The following is a 25,967-nucleotide window of genomic DNA, read 5'->3' on the forward strand; positions in this document are numbered from 1 at the left end:
CAATCCTGGTTAGTGCGAAGTATGGTTTCTGTGTGACGTACCGTACGAGCAATAAACTCCTTAATATGGGGATGCTCTGCACTATATAGCTCGTAGTTCAGCTCGACTTGAAGCACAAATCGAAAACATGTCATGTCTCAGTTTTAAGTTTGTCAAAAATAGGCATAGCTTATTAGCTTGACTTAATTCTGTTCGCAAAATGTGCTAGTTGTTTTGTCTCAAAATGATGAAAAGGTGAAGTGCAAAACAGATTGTGTCGAGACTAGATTGTTTAACCTTCAAACCTCTTCTGGGAGAGCCTCCAGGTTTTGAATGTGAAAGTTGTTTAAGCTACAAGATGGTGATCGAATGTTTGTGAATGGTGCATGCATGTGTCGGTTTGATCAAATCTATCAGAGCTGCTCTTACTTATATATTTCATTACTTTTTATAAAAGCTCACTAGCAGGGGCGGATCCAGGGAAGGGGGCAGTTGGGGCACACGTCCCCCTTTTTCTTCCCCCCAAAATGTATATATCTATATAAATATTCACCTTCCAGGGGGGAGGGGGCAGCAACTAAAGATTTTGACAGAGTTCATAAAGGATCAGCATGTAATCCCTTTCTTCTTCTTCTGGGTGTAACAGTTAGTACTGTCTCCACCTCCAGACACTCATGTTCTACATCACAATTTAAATGATTTGTAAGTGTATAAGAAAGAGTTGATCAGGATTCTAGATATGTGTATTTGAAAGAAATATTTTTTAAAAAGGAGACTGAAACCTTCTTCAAAGCACTGATGACTTTGTCAGATGTTACTTCTAAGAAGAGGGAAGTGAAGAAGTGAGAGAGAGAGAATCAAAACTGGGAAAGATGCAAGGATAACTAAAACAAAATTTTCCATTACACACAGAGGATAACAAACACCGAAAAGTTGCTGGTTACACAATACTTTTATTAGAATTCCAAATTACATAGAGAATATTGGCATTCAAGGGTATTTCTGTTATTTGAACAAGTACTTTTGAGTTGGACAGTGCATATTCTAGATGTATATATTGAATACATTAACCGCAAAGAGGATCATTTTCAATCACTCTGACCTTGGTGTACTATTGGAATAGCAGCCCAGAATAAAGATTTTTTTTAATCGAGTTGAAAATTGAATAAAATTAATTTGAATGTCTCCACCAGGTAGATTCTGCAAGGTCAATTTATAAAATAGGGTTCAACTTTGCACATGATATCAAGACAGAAATTATAAATCGATAATCAGTGGTGCATGAATATGAAATTATGCTTTAAATTGTCAAACTTTTGTATTTTTCCCACAAAATTTGTAACAAAAGGTCCTTTTACGGTACACTGTTCCCCAAGCATCATGATTTTCATGTGATGTTTGGACTATAGATACATGTAGGCTTATTGGGTAATTTCTGGCAGCATTCACATATTATCATCTAGATATGACATTATAATTCTCAGTGCTGGCTTCTTAAGAATTCAAGATGAATGTTCATTAGTTCAAAAGACAGTACCATGTGTATTAAGGTGATACACTGTATACTGTAAATCAACCATTTACTTTCTGGACATTAAATTTCAGTGATGGGTTTACAAACACCAATCATGACAAATGTTAAGTAACCTGAAAAGGCCCAGTTACAGAATAGCCCCAAACCTCTCGATACTTCCACCCCAACACTGGGATGTTAGAATGTTCTTCATGTGGGCCTAAATCAACTTATTATGCAAATGGCGAAGTCTGGGGTTGACTCGGACATTAAGGTCTCCTCCAATTATGAACCAGCATTTTCATATTTTTTGCTTTTTTTTTTTCATCTGATTTTTTATATTTTTTTGACTTATCACATCCCGAGTAATATCATGCTGCACTATGGTTGCTCTAGTTTTGATACCAGTAGAATTTACGATTCCAGCTGGTTCTTCTCTCTGTCTTATCAGTTATCACTGGTAGATTACATTTTTTTGTTTCAAAGTTGTTGATGTCCTTACATAAAATTTAAAAAAAAAACAATGATATAAAAATCCTTCCTGAAAACACAGAATGTTCTCAGGACTATTATCTAGTAAGGTCACAAGAACATTCATTGTGTGTTGAATTAATTAGTTAGATAGAAATGACAAGGTGGATTCCTTGTGGTACCTAAAAGTCTGCGATTACAAATACTTTCAATCAGAAATTTAAAAAAAAGTCACATTTACCGTTATCTCTTTAGTGAGAACTGAAGTAAATGACTTTATCTTCCCTCCCCTCCAAAGAAAAACAGTAATATACCACTTGTATTAACCATAGTGCAACATGGGGAAACTCTGGTCATGATTGTTAAACTTGAACACTAGTCTCGACACTTGAACAGAGAATAAAATATTCAACGATGGTTACGTCTGAAAATGATCACTTCAGAAATAGCTACAGTACACTGACAGTTTAGCCGAGTGATTCTTACACGATTACTTTCTGATGATCGAATGGAAATCTTGAAAACCTCACAGTAACAAACTGCTTTGAATAACCCAGGGCAAAGTGTTACTGATAACCGCTTAGTTCAAATATCATATTCAAAGAAAAGTTTCAGTTATCATGTGTGAAGTGATCATTTTCAGGACTCCACTGCATAGCAAGGAAAGGCATCCTACTGAGTATACGATGGCTTGTATTGAGTTACCAATCAGGTTGCACAATACTTACCATTGATGGTAACTTTGCCATCAATGGTAACTACCATGGAAACCTTGATTTTGATTGGCTGTTGAGCCCTGTTACCATGGTAGTTGCCATTGATGGCAAAGTTACCATCAATGGAAAGTTTCATGCAATGGGGCCCTGATTCGACTGGACTGGACAAAAGCACATCATAGTTAGAATAACTTCAAAGGATGTTTGGGATTTCCTTCCTAATTCGTGAACCATCCAACTTCCCTGAAGGGAAATATTCTTGGAACTCTGCGTCTCTCATTCTCAAGGCATTTGAGCTAATGTAATGTCGCCCTCACAGTGATGCCTTGGGAATAAAGGAACAAGTTCTCAATACACCTTCCGTACATAATTCAGAGTTTCAAAGTAAGAGGTGAAAAATTTTGTTGAAAATCAACAATGACCCTTTTTTTTGGCTTCTAAATATCGCCATGCAGTCCCGGTTGCTGCATGATCTACATACAACGTCAGGCTCATGAGGAGCATATGATACTATTATGTTTGATATAGTTAGTGGCATCAAACAATTATACTGATTGGTCATGTCACACTGACAGTAGCAACATTAATTCTCATTATGAATGCACCATGTTAGGATGAAGGGGTTCTTCACATATCAAATTCTTCACCTCTTACTTGGAAACTCACCAGAGAATGAAACAAGGTTATTTCGCATTTCAAGAGCAATACAGTTTTAGGCCAATGCCATTTTGCAACGCTGTAATTCTCATGAAATCACATAAAACAGATTTTGCAAAGTTGCCTTGGAGTTCACATTACATGTTTAGATGGATTCCAAATATATGTCAGACAAAACACGTCCCTGTACTTTTAAACCTGTCTCTGATGATTTAGCAGTTGACAGAACAGCCTCTTACAGATTTGTGAACGTTAATTCATTTTCTCTTCTCCTTAAACGGAGCCAGACATGGTCTCAACGGAACATATACCTGAACAAAATACACAGATTTTGGTGTGTAGGTGAAAGGCAACTTTGCAAACTAAGATAAGATTTTGACCAACAAGGTGTCATTTGGTCTGTAAGCTCTTGATGGACAGTAAGAGCTTTTTAACCTGTGGAAATGTATCAGGGTCCCACAGGCCTGCTATATTGTGTACCTGAACACAGAAACCAAGAGTGATGGGCAGGGGAATACTCTGTAGTTGTACAATTTCAATTGCCACCCCACCAGGACGAGCCAGTCCAACTTTGGTCTAACACTGTTCATTGATTGCTGCCTGAAGACTGGTGAATATCACTTCTAGCTGTGCATTGTAAAGAAGCACCATAAGCACACAGGCAGACTTTAAGTCGGTACAAACATGTTCTAGAAATGAGATAGTATTTTCACCAGTCTTGCATGTAATGGTCTTCAGTACATGATGTTAGAGAATTGCATCTCTAGCATAAGAAAATATTTAACATTTTGATGGTCATTACAACACAATTGTTATGAATATGTTCAACAGCTTCTTCTATTTTCCACTGGCAATTTCAGGACTTTTACCATTTCTTTGTCCATGCTTTTCTGTCTCTGTATGGGCACCAACCTGATTAATTTTTTCCACTTCTGTTTTAAAAAAACCAGGACTTGCTGTTCTACACCAAAATCTACAACTATGTTGTGAATACCATCAAAATGAAATAGGATGTTTGTTGAAAGTCAGTAAAATGTTCATCTTAGACAACAGCTTGAACACTTTACTGAAGTCAACACGATACTATTTATGTACACTGAGGATGAACAAAGCCCTCAACTACTTTTCTAATGCGAAAGCATCTCTTCTCCTCAAATGACGTATCATATAATGCAATTAACATGAAGGACTTTGTTTCCCAATGTATACAACTAGTAATTAGTATGGTTCATGACATAACCAACACTTATCTTCCATTTCCCTCATTAGGTCAATTCACACTAGGCTACATAAAACATGGTTACACCACAGAGATGTTTCGACCGTTGTGTGAATGGGCCCTGTGTGTCCTACGTACACACAGAGGCTGGCAATGTGAAAATATTCTTCTTTCAGCATGGAAATACATCAAGCAGTCATCTGCAAAATGCCACGATTGTGAGAACACACTTTTTTTGCCCAACATTTCAATCATTGCTTACACACACAATCACCACCTCCTCTTGTGCACATGTTTCAATATGAGTGTGTATAATAGCACACACAGAGGGAAATAGAGATATTACAACACAATAGGCCTTTGATGGCGCTTTTATTTAGTGAATACAAAGACCCGAGAGAGATGCCTCAAGTCTTCGCATTAAAAAAAAAAATACAAATCAATGAGACACCTGACTTATCTTCTTCTCTTTTTTTTTCAGTTTCACATTTTCCATTTAACACACTTCCCAAACTTTGACTTAGCTCAATGAAGGAAGCAATCTTTCCTTTTTTAAAGTCAGGTGTCTCATCAATTTGTATGTGTCATGCAAAAGCTTAACGTTCCCCCTCCCTCTTCCCCCAACACAAACCTATCAGGTGTGCCAGAGGGGAAGGGGAGGGGGTGGGGGGGGGGGGTGCCTCATGATTTCCATTGTTCTGGGACAGAACACTAGAAACACAAATGAGAAAAGGGCGGTACAATAGGATGGGAGGGTGTACCCAAAAAGTATTTCAGGCTACTTGTGTATTCTGGAACAATAACACTCATCATTATGATGATGAATGAATTCTCTGAAGTAGTATTTCTCTATTTACATGTTTTACATTTATGTTGAACAGAATACACTCCTCACAAGAGGAAAAGTTACTCTAGTATGCTGCTTAGATCACTTTAATTCATCTTAGCTGGCTCTCTATGCCCCATCCGATTTCTATCTTGTCCCAATAATTTTGCTTAATAGTTGCATAGCATTCACCAAGTACATACAGGTAGTCGCGTAATTGGCTTGGTTGGTTATATGCAGACTTCATTCCTTAAGCCACTCCTAAAATCTTAGTGCATGTCTCATAGCTCTGCAGCATTGCTTCCTTTCTGCGTTGCCCATTGGTATTGGATCATTACTCTCAAACATCTCCAAACTGCTACTGTCTGTTCATCTGAAGTAAAAACAACTTTCCATTTCCGATCCACTTCTCATCTTGCTCGTTTCCAATTTTTACCTTTCCTTCCAAAGTGTCAATATCACTTTCAAATGCTCATCTTTCATTCACATCCTTCTTCTTTATTTTCATTCTGGAGACACCATCCACAGCTTTCTTCCGAGTTCAAAGTTCAACTAATTTACTTCCCGACTTGGATTTCCTGTTGTGGTAATAGCAATCCTGTTTCTCCACGTCCGGTGTTCATCATGTTATGCAGAGTTTCTTTGGTTGTCAATATTTCAAAGCATTTGTTCAATTCTTCCGGGACGCCGGTATGCACGCTGAAATCCTTCCCATTCCGAGTTCCTTCCGTCTAATTGTTGATTGCATGTTCCATCATGAATGCATGCTTCAATCGTGTTTTCAAGCAAAACAAGACACACTACACACCCCATTTCATGGAGGGCTTGCTTAAATCAGTGCAAGAAAGGTGTAACGCGCTACAGAGAGATTTTAAGCCATTTTTAACCTTTCACCAAAATGATGATATGGAGTGATGACCTTTTACTGGTACAGCATACTAGAGTAACTTGCAATAGCCTGAATTACTTGTTACATTTAATCATTTAAACGTCAATTAGTTAACATTTCCACTTCATAAAAGTTGACAAGATATGAAGAAGAAAAAAAAAGTGAACCCTTTTCTGAAGGGAGTACAAAAACAAGGATAGATTTGTCAGTTCGCAGACTTCATCTTGCACATGAACACAACCGGGAGATTTGGCATATCTCGCTCATAAAAAAGCATGTATATGCACAGAAGGAATGGATGGACTTAACACACACCAACAATCACACCTACATACACACACGTCCACTCTTTAGCTCCAGAGCGAAAGCAAAGAATCAGATCATTTCCAGTGTTCTCAGAACCCTACTATAGTACAACGCGGTTGCTTTCTCTTCCCAGTAGGGGCTAGCGTATGGGCACATTCCTCGCATCATTCCTTGCATCAGCAAAAGGTTTGGTAGCTGAAATCTTATAAGTATCTTGACATTTTTAAGCCTGTATTCTATCTATGGGAGTGCCAAAAGTTCACATACACTTTAATACTGAACGGATCCATTTTCGTCTTGATTGTCATGTCTTGGCTCTGGAGCTAAGAGTAGTAAGAGTAATCATATCACACGAATCAAAACACCATTTCACCTGGAAATCACACCGACACACATTCTCGCTCTCTCTCTCTCTTACACTCACTCATTCACAACCACACATCATACTTAAAAGCACTGTACACATACATCTCTAGTACAATGCAGTCCGATATGGAAAGGCTGCTGAACACATATTTAAGATTACATCAGGTAACAATATTACGTCAGCTAAGAGCCAGAGGAAAACAGGTAAACTAATACTTTAAGGCAAGCAGCATGGTCAAGTTAGGGTTCCTGTTCCAGAATTTACAATCTACAGGAGCCGATTAAGAAATCTGTTTATCAAATAAACTGAGGAACAGCAAAACCTTTCCTTCTTTCTTACTTTTTTCCTCAAACACCTGAACTCTTGGTGTGACAGCCGAAACAAGTAACAAACGGTTCACTTGTCATCAAATTTACTCTTTAGAATTTCTGTGTTTTCATGTCTGGCCATGTCCGTCTGGTTTAGGAGTCTCAAATGGGCGCCTCTACAAGAGGGAATAACCCAAGGTGGGAGAGATACAGCAAGTGTCCCAATCAGTCACGTTCTTAAAGAACATTTTCTCTGTTTGATAGACTTGTACATGACTGGATCCTGATGTTATAGTGTTCAGGGTTTCCATACAAATATGAAACCGATTTCCATGACCAGACAAGTACCATTTTTGTATCATGGGTCGCGGCATCCAAGCTGTGTACAAATACCACACAGTGATGCATATTATTTTATGTTTAAGGTGGCCTCTGCCTCCTTTCAATTTCTATAACTTTCCATAACTCTGGGAGATTTTTTTTCTCATCAATTTTCCATGGCTTTCCATGATTTTCCAAAGTACTTATTTTTCCATGACTTTCCAGATTTGTCCATGACTTACCATAGGAACCCCAAGTGTTATACAGAGACCAAGGGTTCTTACAGGGTGCATACCTATTCTCCTCTGGCTCTAAGGGGTGTGGTATTAAAGTGTTAATGTCGGATATCAACCTGAACGGATATGAGACGGCATTGACATTGCAGATTTGAGTTGATGCCATCAGTAGGTCAAGTCTGGAGCAGTAAAACATTTGTTCACGCGAAGCAAAAAAGCAGCATGATAAAAAATGTGCGAATGACGCTGAACAGTCATCCAAATGCAGAGTCATGGTTTACTCACATGCTGAATATAAAGTGGATAGCTCATTTGGAGAATTTCAGACTTTGTTTCTGCTTGGAAAATCCACTCCCCTTCTCTTTCAGTTCCTATGTAGGTTTATTTAAGTACAATCTCAGCACAAAAGGTGCGCTTGCTCTGGTTTAGCGAGCTAGTCTGCACAATTCATACTTATCTTTGGGAAACTCAAATGACCAACTGACCAAGTAACATATTGCAATTAGCAATGCCGCATCACATCCTACGGAAGAAAAAAAACAGGGGTCACAGACAACAAAACAAAACGTTAAAAACAAAAACTCTACCTTACGAAACTGGACACTAAATGCACACTTACATCTGACTTTGATGTGCATTTGTGAAACCTTTTTTCTTTTGTTTGAGCTAAGAAGGCACTCTCATAGTGACCACTTTCTGGTCCATTTTTTTTCATGTAAATTCATTTTTTTTAGAAAAGATATCTTGTGGTAAAATAACACCTTTTTTCACAATGTTACACCGTCTCAGTGCATCGTGATACACTTGACTTTTTTCGCAATCCTTCTACAAATTATATATGAGTGATTAAAGAAAAATTAAAAGAAAATATAAAATTGCACAAGGTTCATATCAATTTCATTAGTTTTTTCTGAATTGGAAATGGAAGGAAAAGAAAAGAAGAAAAAAAGTCAAGAAACAAAAAGAGAGATTTTGTGCCGAGATATCCTCTCTCTAGAACAATTTTCACTCGTTTTCTTTGAGCTTAAAAAAGTACCTTCTCAACTCTGCGCTTAGAACGCATCTTGCAGTTTAGCACCATTGCAAGTGTATCCTAATATAAACAGATCTGGGCCACGTTTCATAAGACTTGTTATCAATGACAAATCTGCCCATATCCAATCAAATGAAAGGATTTCAGCAGATTCTTCACAATGGACCCTGCCATGTTTGTATGAAGAGTGGACTATTGGAGATTGCTAAAGAGATATTAAAATCACACTAAGCCATTCTTATTTTTTTTCAATCGGTATCCATGTCGAAAAGATGAAGAAAAAAAAGAGGCTTTTCCAAGTAATTTTCCTATGATCTGGCTTGCAATCTATGCTGCCATGTAAACCATACCTCAAAAACTAGACTTTTCAGTTTTGCGCATACCAACTTATAGAGACATTTCATACGTCTTCATTGTACCAACATGTTAAATCTAGGCATCATTATCACTCACATCTCAACATTATCTTATAAATTGATGCCCTATCTTCACTTCCAATGTCTCTATGATACACTAGCCAATCCTGAAGTATCCTCGCCTAGCATCTTTCGCGGAAAAAAAATAAAAAAATAAAGAGAATTCCAGTATCTGTTTCGTTCAAATCGAATGTGACTTAATTGGGCGTATTTTGTTTGACATTTAAACTCAATTTTCCTATGATTTTCTCCAGTCATCTAGCCGGATCCGTCTCCGATCTCTTCCTCCGTCTGGTACTCTGCCACGTACAGCCTCTTGTCGACGGCCTCCTTGCACGGGAAGGGAACGATCTTGGTCGAGAGCTCCTTCTCGATGACATACATGGGGACGCGGTCGTCGTGGGTGATCATGTTGATGGCCAGTCCCATGTGGCCGTAACGTCCAGAGCGACCGATGCGGTGGAGGTAGGTCTCCGACACGCGCGGGAAGTCAAAGTTGATGACGACGTTGACAGACTGGATGTCGATACCGCGGGTGAACAAGTCTGAAGGATGGAGATAAACATAGTCCAAATGATCTCATTAGTATTTGTCGTTCGCGGTGTTATCAAAGATTACAAATTGTCAAAACATGTTTTCTTCGATGTAAGGGGTTCCATACTGTATTCAAAATATGAGCTTCACATGTTACTTTTACAAAGAGATATGCTAATATTAGTACATTCTCAGTGAACAGTAAAATGTCTAGTTGAGTAGACTGGTCAACTCACATAGAATGCCTTACCTATAGTATGCCAGGTATAGTTTTTCATGTTGATTTTATTCATTTTAACTATAAACAAATTTTATTTTCAGGAGATTTGTACACTTCTATATGAAATATCAAGTCTGAACTGAGAGGATGGAGATAAAACACGGTCCTAAATATCTCACTAGTGGTCTTCACTCTAGGTGTTAAGATAACAGATTCAAGTCTGAAGGAGTTCATTCATCAACAGCTTATCACACAAATTGGCCCTCATTTCCAAAGAAAAATAATACAATATCCAAACTCCTGTCTTCGTTTTTTTACTTCAGGTTTTTCTCTGTGGATTTAAGATCCATTCCCTTTAAATTTTCACAAGCCTATCTCTTGATAAATTAAAGCTGATTTAAGCTAGAATCTTTCATATGCATGATTAAACTCTCAAATATTTCACGAATGTTTCCAGAAGCGATATTGTCTCATGCCACAAAACAATTTGGCACTGTGAAGTGTCTTTTGGCATCTTTGAAGGAAACATACCTGTACAGACAAGGTTTCTGCAGGCGCCGTTGCGGAAGTCATGGAATACTCTGTTTCGATGTTCCTGCTGCATGCGTGAATGGATGTAGTAACAGGAGTAGCCAAGCTCTGTGATCTTCTTGGCAAGGAGTTCCACACGCTGGGTCGTATTGCAGAAGATTATCGCTTGGTTGATTTGCAACTAGGGTATTAAGATATCAAGGAGAATACAAAATGAATAATAGCTAGACACATTGGGTCGTATTTCAGAAGACTTATCACTTGGTTTATTTGTAATTCTGGTAAGAAATAAAGGACATCACAAAATGAATATTACCTTCAAAAGTGGCAACAAAGTAGAGACAAAAAATATATATATTTCAAGATGTGGAGAAGATAAAATTGTTTGAATATCAAGATTTCAGGGCTCTGATTGGTCAATACTGTAGGCAAGAACCAGTCCACAAGATCCTGATCTTTTTTGGTTGCCCCTAACAATATGTTATTTTACACATGTATATGATTATGTCAATATGTTTTATTGCATTGTACTATTTTCTTTTATATCGTTGAATAAAGATGAACAAGAAAGATGAAAAAGAAATTACTAACTCCTGGGCAGTTCACCAGGATATCACTTTGAAGTGCCTAACATACAATACTTCTACCATGAAGACAAAAATGGATACTGCATGGCTTTGATAGGTCTATAGGGATACCTCCATTACAGCCACTGTGACACGGACAGCGTTTCTGTGGGTATTTGGGAAAAAGGTGTGAGTCGATATTTATTTTCAGATGAATTTCTTTTTAGTTTACACATTCAGTTTCTCATTTTCTGATGAGGGATATAAAATTAAATATACCATGCACTCTTTTTGAGGCGCCGGTAAAATTACGGATCACCTGCGACTGGTGTAGTGGCTACAGTGGCTATGCCAGTCACATCAGAGAATCCATAATTTCAACCGGAGCCTCGCAGTGAATGGTATATTTTATTACCACGTTTATCCCATTTTTCTTTCTTACCTTAGAGAAGAGAGTATTAAGGCAGTGAACTTTCTGTTTCTCCTCCACAAAAGCGTAATACTGAGTGATACCCTTCAGGGTTAATTCCTGCATGAGGTTGATTTCATATGCCTTGGTCAAGTAACGATCCTGTGAAGAAAAAAACAAAGTTGTATTACTTCTTTTCATTCGACATATTTTATTACAGTTCCAGAAAGAAGGAGGGATTTTGTTTGATTTACAAAGGAAATTGCATGAAAAAGTGATGCCAAGATGTAACGCAGCAAGAATAACATCGAAGAACATATAATTAGATCACAATGTTAGACGATCCTATTGAAACAAATCAAATTATTTTTCATAGATGTGCACACATACATGAAGACGCTACTATACTTATCATGTACAGATTTCAGGCATGAGTTATTTGAAAACCCAGTCTTTATAAGGCAGGGATGGCAGTAAGAATAGGTCAAGAGGGCCTGCAAATCCCCTAGAATGAGCTATTTTGTACACAAAAAAGCCTAAACTATGGCCTGAAAATAACTCGCCAGGGCCTAAATTCAGGCTATTGCCTGAAAATTGGCATCCCTGATAAGAGAGTTTGGTACCTATTTAGAAACTCGAGTCAATTCACTTTCAGATTTTCTCCGCAGGGGCAGATCAACGGTACATGATACACAGGTGTAAATATTCATTTACAGAGGGGAAAAACAAAAGGTATTGATGAAGCGCCTCCATCAATTTGGCAGTGATTATTCTAAAGCGCACAAAGCGGGACTAGCATTTATACATCTGCTACCTGCATACGAACTGGTCTATTGACTCACCATAAAGTTCTTGACTGTGATTGGAAAGGTTGCAGAGTAGAGCATGATTTGTCGATCCTGTGGAAGAAAGCTGATGATGTCATCTAGCATGTTCTGGAAGTCTTTAGACAGTAACTTGTCAGCCTGGCAGAGGAAAGAAAGGGCGATATGATAAGCCATTACCACATGCAGGAGAAATACACATTCACATACACGTACCTACTCATCCAATGTTCATGGTAGAATAGCAATTTGCTGCCCTCTACTGTACTACTAGGTCATACAACAATACACCAGTTTATGGTTACATCAGTGCGCATGTGTAGACATGGGCGCCATTTTAATTGGCGAGTAAACAAAGCCAATGACCTAGAGGTCATTTGGTTTGTGCGTAAATTAAGATTGCGCCCATGCAAATTATGATGTGAGCGCACAGCGCAGCGCGCAGGCAGTGATGTTATCATAATTTGCATGGGCGCAATCTTAATTATGCACAAACCACTGACCTCTAGAGGTCATTGGATTTGTTTACTCGTCAATTGAAAATGGCGCACACCACCGTAAACTGGTGTATTATCACGTATAAATGTTCTCTCTCTCTCAGCACAAGAGGGCAGCACAGAGCCAGGTAATCCTATTTTATGGCTGGTCATCACAAAAAAGGGGGGGGGGGATGGCTTCTCCAGATATGCTGCGAAATGAGATTATGTAAGCAAGTGGGAAAGATTTTTGAATCATCAAATTTATGAGAAATTAAATCTTACCGACAGTCAAATGCATTGTTCCAAAATCGTGTATATGGACTACGCACTCTACTCGTGTCATAGGGAAGTTCGTCCAAACTTTTCAGTTATTTTTCATCACATTTGAAGAGCCATCTTTTGCATGAGCTTTTTTCTACATTTGTTTCCAACTGAACATAAAAAGATAGAGAAAGCTCACCTTTACAAGAATTCAACATTGTATTACTATAAGAAGATAGACCTACCTCATCTAACACCAGCACACTGCACTTGTCCATTTTGGCAATGCTCTGCTTCATGAGATCAAGAATACGCCCAGGTGTAGCTATCACAAGGTGAACTGGTGAAAGGAAACATAAACACTGCATTTAAGCACTGATAAACACAGCATTAAAGCATCGATAAATACAACATTAAAGCACTGATTAATACAACATTAAAGCACCTATAAACACAGCATTAAAGCACCAATAATGCCAACTTCTTCAGGCCTAAGCTGCCAGTTTTTTATAATAAGCTCACAACTGACTTGGTAGAAATACCATTCAATTCCATTAAAACATAATAACTACATAATGAATACATACATGGCAGTTAATTAATGTTCAGATATGGCCCGGCAAACTGAGTCACTCATGCACAGTCTGAGGATATCGTGTCCGAGGCTTCTACCACCCGTTGAGACCCTAAAATTGTGTCTTATAAATGTCAAGTGCTACACAAAAACTACCTGTACTTCTACTATATGTATAAAGGTTGTCTCAGGGTCTTCTAGTCTGAAGATGTGATGTCTTAGACTTGTGACACCCTATGTGACAATAGGCAGTTTTCGCAACCGGTAATGGGGCATTCTACAACGCTAATTCTAAAACGCTAATCTTCGCGGGGGGTCCTACTCAGAGCAAACAAGTTTCTGTGTAGCGTCCAAACCTATGAGGGTACAAGCGTCGGGAGTCAAGCTAGTACGGGGCTCACAGCTCATTTAAATACCCAGTAGTCAGCACTTGCGCCGTTGTGCAAAAAGTCCCTAACAATTTTAGTATATGCAGACTACAAGGGTGTTTCTTACCTGGGTCTTCCAGTCTGAGGATGTCGTCCCTTAGGCTTGTACCACCCGTTGTGACCATGACATTGTGGCCCGTGTGCTTTGACAGCTGCTTACAGATCTGACTCGTCTGGAGAGCCAGCTCTCTCGTTGGGACAAGGACTAAAGCTGTGGAACAGGAAGAGACAAAAAAAAAAATAATAATAATTTTGTGATATAAGTATAATTCATGTGTTTTTCTTTGTAATCAATATAATTTTGTGTTTCTTATGTACGTATTATTCAATTAATAAATGATGGGGGAAAAAAAAGTGTATAAGTTTTGAACGCAAACATTTTGTTGAATTACTTGCATAAGGGCTGATTGCAATTCAAATAATATAGGTGCAATCATATGGGCGGGTCACAAGTATGTACATACATGTAAATGGGGACAGGTAGGAAGGAATTCCTATTATTATTAATATTATACCCTGTTGCCTACTGAAACCGGGAGGCTCCTGCATAAAGCATATGGCATCGAGAGCATTCAAGTAGTGAAAGGGTTAACATAAAATCATAAACCATATCAAAGCCTTAACCTGGTTTTAATGATATAAATCCCAGAGCAATGCAGCAAGAGTGTGTGCTGCATTGTCAGGACTGTACCCTTTATCCTTCAAACTGGATACCAGGATATCCAGCTAATTGAGAAGGATATGGGGGAAGTTACTCTATGCCCACTTCGACACTGACATCACTGATGTAAACAATGGTCAGCAACACTGGGGCATTTTGAACACACTTTATACAAATTTAATTTGTTGTCAATGTATCCTGAATGTAAAGATGGGCAAATTAATTCACATCAATTGTTTACTTGCCTTTTGGGGGCAATACAACACCCTATTAAACTATCTTTTATCTGATATCAGCTGTAGTAAAAACCATGTATTTCAAATAAACATCAGGTATACTAAAATATCTGATGTTGTCAGTAATATATAGGTTATTCATAGTGCGAGGCAAGGAAATGGGAATGGAAAAGGAATATTAACTGTCCCAAGAGGTTTATGTCAACTGAACAAATGGACATGCATAATTAACAGTCTACAGGAGACAAATTCAATAGCGTTCACAAAACTTTCAAAGATACACTAATGATTTATCACAAATAGGCCATTTTCGTAATGTAACCAAATTGAATGCATATCTACGTCTAGTGCCTTGACTCAAATATTTCATTCACCCTTCGTATAATTGTATTTGAATAGTTAGAATGCAAATTGCATGTGTTATTAGGTTGGGCAAGTCATATTTGTCCTTATGCGCTTTGGATCTAATGAAAAGGCACTTATAAATGTAATACAATTATTATCACCTAGCAAGAACTAGTGTATGCAACTCGCGTTCAGACTATTGAAATACAATTATTTGTAACAGGTGAACAAAATAGTTGGCACTTTACAAAGACATATCAGGGAATAATTTTCCCGGTATCGCATCGCAATTTGCGACGCATTTTCAGCCATTTGCTACACATCTTTTTTTATGAATCGCAATTGCTGCGATGCAAATGCAAACATACATGTTTAAGGGCGGGCTCATCACACCTCTGTACAAGTACAAGTGCGAGTGAGAAGCCCGTTTCGCGAACTGAATAATCTGAATTACTAGGCTAGCTCATCACACCTCAGTACAAGTGCGAGTGAGTAGCCCGTTTCGCGATCGCCGCGGCCCTGTAATCAGAATACAGGGCCGGCGATCGCGAAATTGGCTACTCACTCACACTTGTATGTTTGCATTTACAGCGTAACTACTGTGCGTGAAGTATACTGCAGTCACTCTCTAACCGTGAAGCTTATACACATACACCCATTGTCGCGCAAGCACATGGCATGTTACGATCACCTTCTAACCGCGATTGTTGTTTTGAGGCATGGTTCGCGCGATCATTGCACAATGCAATGACAATGCACGTGGGATCTAATTACATGCATCGCATGTGCGCGATGATCGTACCTGGGAGTTGTTTGTTTACTGTCACAGCAGCAAGTGGCCATATCCATTTGAGGACTAGAAATGTGAGTACACCCACCATGTTTACATGTACATTCATCTTATTGTAGTGGGCAGAAAATGTGCGCTTTGCTATATGAGAAAAAAATTGCGATACAAATTTATCCAACTGCTATGCAAAAATTATTTTGTATAGCAGTTTTGCTATGCAATTTTTTTGCTGAAAATTATTCCCTGCATAAGCACTAAAGTTGGTTACACTACGAACATGGCCAATTTAGCATTTCCTCTCCAATTTCGAACACGATCTTACCTTGAATAAAATTGTTTTCTGTGTTCGTCTTTTCCAGGACGGGTATGGTATATGCCCCGGTCTTGCCGGTCCCATTCTTGGCCCTGGCCATAATGTCTCGTCCGGTCAAGGCGATAGGAATGCTCTCTTCTTGGATCGGGGATGGTTTCTCCCAGCCCTTCTCAAAGATGCCCATGAGCAGGGGGCGACTGAGGCAGTAATCCTCAAATTCGTTTCCTTTGGTATCTGTCACATCCTGTAGGGATTGGACACAAAACAATTAATCAAGGGTTCAGTGACACAAAGACGTAACTCCATATTTTGACAAAATAAGTATTTGATATCAAAATGTTCAGAAAAATGTGGGTTTTCCACGAAACACAAAGACTTACTCCACCCAACATCCCATTGAAGTCAATGGCTAGTGAAACATAGACTTTACTCCTTAAGGCCCAAGTGCTCGGTGACACATAAACCACTTTTTCTCAAAATGGCCAAAATGGAGTTACGTCTGTGTCACTGACCCCTCAAAATGTATGTCGTCTGCTAAAAGATTTCACCGAAATAGACTGGATGATAAGAATTTTTTTTTTTAATGATTTCTTATGACTTGCTGTTCATGAAAGAGATAGAGCCAGAAAGATTTGAGAGGTCACAGAGGTATTGGGCTCTCGTTGGGAAATGGCCTTTTTCGGGTGTTTACCTAATAACGGGTGATATCAAATTGTAAATCACCAGAATTAGCCTTCAGTTTTATGACCAACAGGCCTTTGGTAACGCTGTGAATTTTCCACCAATCGCCCAATATGGAAAAGTCATTATCTTACATGTCCCTCATCCGAAGACTGCCACGGAACTGGGGGTATTTCTTGATGGGACTACGGGTTTGCAGGGTGGGAGACTTGTACATCCATTTATGGTATTTCTACCAATTATAGCGTTGGCGAATTGTGACCTTCTGTACATGAAAACCGACGACCTTCTGTACATGGAAACCAACGTCCTTCTCCCCATAACCGGACTAAAGAACACCCAACAAAATCAACAGAGATAAGGTGCATACCAGTTGTCTAATATCTACTTCACAGCCATTGTTAAAACAGCATTGTTTGGAAGCTAGGTTCAATCTCGGGAAGGTAATATAAACATGTAGTTATCTTTCAGACAACTTCAAAATTGTTTTGAATTTGATGAAGTTGGGACTCATTTTTATCGGAGGTATTCCATTCTATACTTACTGTGGTTCTAATTCTTCTATCCTTATCTGGGATTGCCAGCTTTTCTTTCCAGTCTGGATCACTGTGAAACAGAATAATGATAATAAATACATTTGTATAGTGCTTAAAGTAATACAAAGTATTGTTAATATTTAAACAGGATTGGATTATGAAATCTAAAATGTACTCTACCATTGTGAAACCTAGTGTTAGAATAAGCAACTTTGAAAAAAATTGGGAAGGCTTAGGATTTTGAGAAATTAAAATATCAAATTTATTGGTGCTCCCGATAAATTTCAAATAGCGCCTACGGCCATACAATGGGTAGCTGCAACGATGGAAATCTCGGTATATGCAGTTCTGATTTATTATTTCCAAACAAGAAATTACATACAATGTCTACATTGGACTTCAGCAATTTACGCTGAAGCAAATGTCAGATCACGACTGATAGAATATCATGGAAAGGTACACAAGTAGAACATCATGAAATGCTAGAGCGCCGTAATGGCCGCCTTGCTAATAATAATCGGAGCAGCACCAGGAGCGTCACGAACTCGACGGACGCTATATAAGAAGCCACCATTATTATTATCATTATTACCATGGAAAGGTGAAATGAGAGAATGGGACTTACTCCATGTCTATGGGTGATGGCTTTGGAAGTGGTGCAGCTGGTTTAGGTGCTGGTCTCTCAAAGTCCTTCTGTCTTGAATACTGTCTGCTGCCGTAGCCTCCGCTCCCCCTGTACCCTCCGTAGTGTCCATGATGGTAGCTACCTGGCCCGTCTCGCTGCTGGTGGGGTCCGTTCCTGTCTCCACGTCCTTGATGATTTACCTGATGATTCCCCTGGTGGCTTCCCTGGTGGTTGCCCTGGTGGCTCCCCTGGTGGTTGCCATCTCCTCTCCTCGAGTCGTTGTTCTGCTGCCCCCTGTTCGGGCTCCTCGCCCCGTGATTGTTATTCATCACGCGGTTGAGTTGTGGTGGTGCTGTTGCCATAGCAAAGAGTGTCTTTTCTCACTTCAGGTTTTGTTCCGTTTTCACAAAGTCTTCAAAGAGTTTCACAACCTGATTGACAGCTGATTTTAGTCTTCTTTTGTGATACGTTTATATTATCAATGAAAATTGCATCAGGTGTCATAAGAAGAACATTTCAGTTAAAGATGAGATACTTCCTGAGATTAACTTGTCCAGAAATGTAATAGTACAGGTTCACAAAAAAAGGCAAGTTAGTGCCATTCGACTTTGCCCATACAAAATGGGGAAAAATTATCTTTGGCAAATATACAAATATACATTAATATATAAAACAACCTTTACAAATAATATATTCTGCTATAAACAATGAAGCCCCTCAAAGAGGCTTCATGAGGAATTTAGAGATTTTTGAATTTCAAATTGTCCGCTTGGTGGGAAGGAAACAAGCAGCAATTAAAATGGCTAAGAATCCAGTCAATCCACGGAAGTTTTGAACTTCTAGCGCGAAGAGTCTGTTAAGGTGATATATCACAGTTCAAGATTGCAGTTTGTATTGACATGTATCGCTCAATGAAGTCTGCATAGATCCAGTAGAATTTTTCAGCTCGAAGAAAAGTTGGTGAATTGTCCAAGAACTCTCCCGACTATTGCAGGAATGCCATCAAACCAGCTTCTCTGTGGATGAAATCAATAAAACTCATTGATTAGCTCGAAACTCAATATCTTCTTTGGGATTTGCTCATCAACTTTTAACAACCTGATTAGGTTCTAGTAAAATGTCTGATTTTGCAAAACTCAAGATTGCCTGAAAGACTATGACAATAAGGCACAAGCTACACGTTATAACCAAAAGACCTGTATGGTAGTGCACAATATGTTTACGCAGGGCCCTAATCTGTACATGTGATGATAGTCTACGTGATTCTGATAAAAACAAAACATTTAACCCAAATTATCCGTCTCTAGACTACGGAAACATACTAGGCTCAGGTCAGGGTCCTCTATTTACATGTATGTTAATATTTTTGTGAAATTTTCTTTGTTCTGGATTGTGTTGCAACATTTCTTTCTTTTTTTCTCGAAATGAAGCATATAAATCCTCCGTGTATGTTGAAATCACACTTGTACATCCCCTTTTCACGTCATTTACCACAATTTTCCCCTATGCGTGCGAATGAGGATCATCCACTTAAAAGAGGATATCCTCATAATAGGGTGTCTGATCGCGCACCCGATGTTGTGTCCTAAAATTCTTCCCAAAGAGATTGCATGCATCCCTATGCAGTCTACATGCATTGCGCGACCATGCAAAATTGGTCAATTTTTTTTTTTTCAAAACGAGATTCAAACCTTTATTCTTTGTGATCCTGAAGGTGATACTCGATAAATGAGGTGTCATATGAAAGAGCAGGTGAATCCCCATAATTCCAAAGGGGCTGCATCTCGGAATTCTAAAAATATCTCTGTCAAAACAGCGATTTAAACATTGTGTCCTGGCTAACTCTGAGGTTTGACACTTTTGAGATATGCAGCCCCGATCGCATACATGCCACAGGGAATAATTTTCCTGGTATCGCATCGCAATTTGCTATGCATTTTTGCATGACTGCTATACAAAATATCTTTTGTGTAGCAGTTTTCTTCCATAGAAATGTACAGAATTTCATTTGAAATATTTATTCATCAGCTGAAATTGCTAATCAAAAAATTTGAGGAAAATTATTCCCTGTGCCAACATTTGAAAATCAGAAATCTGTACAAATTATGCTATTTTAAAAAAAAAGAGGAACAATCCTAACTCTCCTATTCAATACTTACAGACAAATTTGTACAGGAAGAGGAACACCTGCATTAAAATGATAATTATCTTCTCCCAAAAAGAGGAATGTTCCTCTTTAATCTGAACAGTTGGCATGTATGCGATCGATAAGTAGTCCAAGTCCTGAGGAATATATCTATGGGCTTATTTTTTCGCTAGCCCCAAGGGATCACAATGCATAACATCTCCGCGTACGAACGAAACCTGAATGAAAGTATGGCTAGCCGATGGCACATATTGCGGAGACAACGTGGCTCAAGCTGCAAGTCGCGCATTCAGCTAACATGCGTACGATATGCATATCGCGCAATACAGCCGTTTGGCTAAATTTAGCAAAACAACATAACTCTGCGTGTACGTCTTTTTCGTCGATTCTGATCAAATCGATATGAATATTGCAGCGTTTTGGAGTGGCTGTATCTTTTGATAGAATCATCGGTGAGACTTGAAATTTGAAATGTATTATTTAGATTACATTTTTTTATTCAAATATAAAAAAAAAATGGTGAAAAACATCCGAAATTGAAAATTTCATCAAAGGATCATCCGCATTTTTGAGATCATTTTTTTTCTATGGCGTCCTGCAGATAAAAGTTTCCCCATCTTCACGCTGGTAGTGCAAAAATTGGATTCTGCGTGATAAAATACCGTTTAACGTCTACTTTTTTTATGGGTACTCCGTCTTACCGGGGATTTATCGTTCGTAACAAGTCTCTGTCATGCTGTGCAAAGTAAGTTTGAAATGAATGAAGGAGCACATCAAGGAATCCATTTTTCGATCCATATTTTTTAGGAAGCCTCCGTCTGCATTTAAGAAGAGGATCCTCGTTTCTAGTCTATGATATTGATCATGCATAACATCGTAAATCATCAAACTTTTGTATCAAATAAATGTGGCTTTAATTAGGGAGGCCAATGCCCGGGCGTAAGGCTTCTACACTTACGATTTGTGCGCTCGTCGCCCACTTCAAAAAATTAGCAAAGGGAAAAAAATGATGTAAAAATAAAAATTGAAGAAAATAAGAAAAGAAAATACAATTATACATTTCACAACATACCTATAATCACGGATCTGTAACAGTCTTTCACCATTTGTTGACAATCTTGCAGATTTTGACGTTTTTTAATCCAATAATTGTGGTTGCAGACGACCTTGACGCACTCGCACCACCGACTAAGAAAATCCTAGAGGGCGTAGAGGTTTGCTCACTAAAAACCTTCTCATTGGCAGAAGGTAGACCCTAAAAATATGGGATCCGTTTTGAGTAAAGAACTTTTGATAGAGATCAACATTTCAGATGTTCACAATTGCCACTTCTAACAACTAGAAAATATAAAGAAAAAAGATTATATCTTTTTAAATACAGATTTTTACAAACTGAACATTCGAAAGTAGATAGAGTACGATGTTTCTGTCAATCGTGCGTTGGTTTGAGCCCTATAGCTACATCCATCTCAAAATGAGAAGGAAAACAGTGAACAGTGACGTCATTGTTCGCGCCAAAAATAAAGGGTATTGCGACATAATCTGAGCTCCGGTCAGATCGTGCGCAAAGCGTAGTCTTATTTATAGACCCTAGTACCTTATTCTCACAGCACTAGATACGAGTGTCGTGCAGTAATGTATGAGAAGTGTTAAAAAAGATATTTCAGTAAAAAAAAAAGTCTATGTGAGCAGTCTATACTCCAATTGAGAATTGAAATGAAAGCCATGATTTGAACGTGTGTGTTGTATGATACATGGTTAGTGAGTGTGTATGTTACGTATAGCGAAAGGGAGAGAGAGAGAGAGAGAGAGAGTGAGAGAAATATTAGTACACGTACGGTATGTTGCATGCATGGATGTGCGCTATGATTGTGTTCGCTGCAAGATGGATGTTAATTGGACCTCGTAACTTCTCGATCGTTGATAATAAGGAATACTCATGAGGAAATCAAATTATTGGAATGCACATCTAAGGTAAATATCAATGAATTATATATATTTCTATTCTTCATTTTTGAACCATCGTCTTCGGCTCGTAGTAGTAGAAGATGTAATCGTTCGCACATTGATGGCTGGACTTCAGCCTGCATCGGGGCTTGCCTGTGTCGGTGGTGGGATCAACTAAGAATAGGGTGTCTGATCGCGCACCCGATGTTGTGTGCTAAAATTCTTCCCATAGAGATTACACGCATCCCTATGCAGCCTACGTGCATTGCGCGACCATGCAAAAAAAGTCAATTTTTTTTTTTCAAATCGAGATTCAAACCTTTATCAGTTGTGATCCTGAAGGTGATAATCAATGAATGAGGTGTCATATGAAAGAGCAGGTGAATTCCAATATTTCCAAAGGGGCGTAGCCCCCGAAATTCTAAAAATATCTTGGTCAAAACAGCAATTTAAACATTGTGTCCTGGCTAACTCTGAGGTTTGTCACTTTTGAGATATGACGCCCCGATCGATAAGTAGTCCCAGTCCTAAGGAACAATTCTATGTGATTATATTTTCGCTAGCCCCCAGGGATCACAACTGATAACAGTTTAAAAATACCCTTCTCGCTATTTGGTGGATCAGCTAATTAGGAGGCGTGCGCTCCGCTCAGTCCAAACCATGGTTACATCGCGTAACATCTCCGCGCACGAACGAAACCCCAAATTATAGTGACTGAAATTATGGTTGGCAATTCCCTCGATAAACCCGGAAGTGAATACACGTTATAGTCAATGGCAATATCGCGGAGACAACGTGCGTTGTCTCCGCGATATTGCCATTGACTATAACGTGCATTCACTTCCGGGTTTATTGTGCGACGAACGCCAACCATACTAGTCAATCGCACATGTCGCGGAGACAGCCTAGCTCAAGCTGCAAGTCGCGGATTGGCTTAGCAGCATGCGTACGATATGCATACGCTTGCATATCGCGCGATACAGCTGTTTGGCTAAATTTAGCAAAACAACATCACTCTGCGTGGACGTCTTTTTCGTCGATTTTGACCAAAATGATATGAATATACCAGCGTGTTGGAGGGGCTGTAACTTTTGATAGAAACATCGGTGAGACTTGAAATTTGAAATGTATTATTCTGATAACATTTTTTATTCAAATATCAAACAAAAATGGTGAAAAACGATCCCAAATTGAAAATTGAAAAATCGTTCAGACACCCTACTAAGAAGAAGAAGGTTTGTACGTGTGCGACCGATTCAAGGCTAGCCGCTGTTGAGTGATTGCACTTTCGCGCGAAGTTTTAAACTTCATCATGAACTTTGTCCCTCGGGCCTGTCTAATTATGAACGTAACTTTGCGACATGAAATATAATTGTTTCAAGGCTCTTACGTACGGAAAGGCGTAGAAGGAACCTCATAGGAACTAGCTGGATATCTCCTATTTGATGGAACTTCTGGAGTCGGCAGATGGGTGGATTTTCTTAGTGAAAGTAAATGCTTTCTTTTAATCTTAGTTTTAGTATAAACAAATTAGTAATTAAAAAGTTAGATTTGGGCATTGGCCTCCCTACTTTAATCATTTGCATGCATGAATTTTGATTCCATTTTTCATTTTGTTAGAGAAATGACACAAAAGATGCAAGCAAAGTAACAAGAAAAGTTACAATAATTTTTAGAATGGCAGTTTCGGTTAGGTGGTGAAGAAACAATAATATTGGAGATACAAGAAATGTCAGAATACCGCCCCCCGAACTGCGTGTAAAGTGAATGGGTGTGCAGACAAGGAAACCTTTGTTTTGCTACGTCAGAACACCATCGCCTTTTCTTGTGAAAATATCATCATTCTTGCTCGAATTTTGAAAAAAATTGGGGCATACATACTCTGTAGGATTTAAGGAATAAGATGAGATCAACATTATGGACAATACAATACAACATTTTCGTGAAGTTCAATCGAAATGTTAGGTGCGCAGACATAGGATTGGGGCTCTCCTTCATCATATCTCATTAACGAGCTTGAACCAGATTCATATTAGAAATGAGAATTTTCAAATATAAAATTAGGGTTCTTCTTTACAACTTTAAGTATCAAAACATATGGTATTATAATTGCACAAAACACATCATGCGAATTTCATCAAAATTATCAGACATAAATTCAAAACATCATAGATTACGATGGATAACTTTGACAGGATAACATTACTTACAAGACAAGAAGGTTCAAAATGGCCGTCTGTGTATGAAGTAAACGTACGATACGTAAACCGTATAGCGCATCTATATTGCTGACGGATTCACAGTAATATTTTTTACTTTTGTACGACACCCGAACAACTCGTCCTGCGTCGTTTCGTTCCACAGGGCCAATGGGAGAAAGCCGGAAAAGGAAAAGACAAAGAGATTTGTTTTCTTCTTCAAAATTAGGTTTTATTCAATCTCGTCAAAAAGTCCAAAGACTAAAAATGTGAGTTAACATCAAGCACACAATCATATAAAAAAAAAAGCATTAAAAACATGTGTATATAAGGAACAACATAGGAAATGGGAAAAAATATATCAAAAAGATAAATGTTTACATCACAACATCAAAGCAGTAACAACAAAAAAAAACAAAAAAAAAAGAAAATACAAAATATTCCTAGCATGTCAGATGATTGTACTAAAAATAAAGTAATTCAAAATAGATAAAAGCTTTATGAGAAAAAATGAAGAAATTTAGGCCTTCTGTTTTGTTAGTGAGAGAATAATTGTCATGGACAAATCAAATGTATACAGATACGTGAACTCAATTAACTGTAACATAGGAAAACCCGCGATAAAATGCAATACACCATCCATTCAGATACTTTTAGCCGAAGTAGAGAGAAAAGTTTCAATCCTGCCTTGCAGGAGCGATGAAACCGTTCGAGCTTTTACTTGGTGTTATTTCGTTTAATATTTTGTATATATCTATTTGTTTATTTTTACTTAGTAATTCATTAATTCATTTATTAATTTATTACTTTTTTTGGGCCGCCTCGAATGGATCATTGACAAACTTAGCTATGAAATGTTCCTGCTCTTACTCCGGGTGGGGGGGGGGGGGGGTACTCACATATTAAGACAAACCGGGGTGTGCCGCTCTAATGGGTCCCTTTAAAAAAAAAAAAAAAAAAATACCCCTAAACATGGATTCGCTTTTTTAACTGACACTTTGACAAATTGGCTTTACTTCGAAAATAATCCGCCAAAAAGAACCTTTAAAGCAGGGGTAGGTGTTTCGAGGCTTCAGCGGCACACCCCCATCAAAACCAAATGTGAGTGAGCCCCCCCCCCCCCCCCCCGGCTCTTACTACCTTCATAAAGAGGCTCCCCCAAAACAAACACCATTTCTCCTTTCATACACAATAGAATAATGGGTGTTTTTTTAAACACCATAAAAAAGACTTTGGCTATTTAAACTTAACTCTCTTGTACATAAGAGGACTTAAGTATATCTATAAAGTAACACACACCTAATATAATAGAGTTTCTACAATATATAGCTCGAAATTATTAAAGTTTATTATTGTATGCGAAGGAGTATAATTATAGCGACTAAACGAGAAAAATAGCTTCTGTG

General features: G+C 38.4%; 1 protein-coding gene across 1 annotated transcript; it reads right to left on the reverse strand.

The window, feature by feature from the left end:
• Positions 1–912: 912 nt before the first annotated feature.
• On the reverse strand, positions 913–24,692 carry LOC115918428 (ATP-dependent RNA helicase cgh-1-like). The gene is made up of 10 exons (XM_030978118.1): positions 24,574–24,692; positions 18,271–19,286; positions 17,655–17,715; positions 16,438–16,672; positions 14,151–14,294; positions 13,327–13,421; positions 12,360–12,482; positions 11,551–11,679; positions 10,543–10,723; positions 913–9,802 (listed from the first exon to the last, which is right to left on the reverse strand). The coding sequence occupies exons 2-10, from the start codon at positions 18,630–18,632 to the stop codon at positions 9,516–9,518; spliced, it is 1,617 nt and encodes a 538-aa protein (XP_030833978.1). The 5' UTR covers positions 18,633–19,286; positions 24,574–24,692; the 3' UTR covers positions 913–9,515.
• Positions 24,693–25,967: the final 1,275 nt, after the last annotated feature.

Source organism: Strongylocentrotus purpuratus, unplaced genomic scaffold (assembly GCF_000002235.5).
Source record: "Strongylocentrotus purpuratus isolate Spur 01 unplaced genomic scaffold, Spur_5.0 spur5_scaffold_1, whole genome shotgun sequence".
NCBI classification, from domain to species: domain Eukaryota; kingdom Metazoa; phylum Echinodermata; class Echinoidea; order Camarodonta; family Strongylocentrotidae; genus Strongylocentrotus; species Strongylocentrotus purpuratus.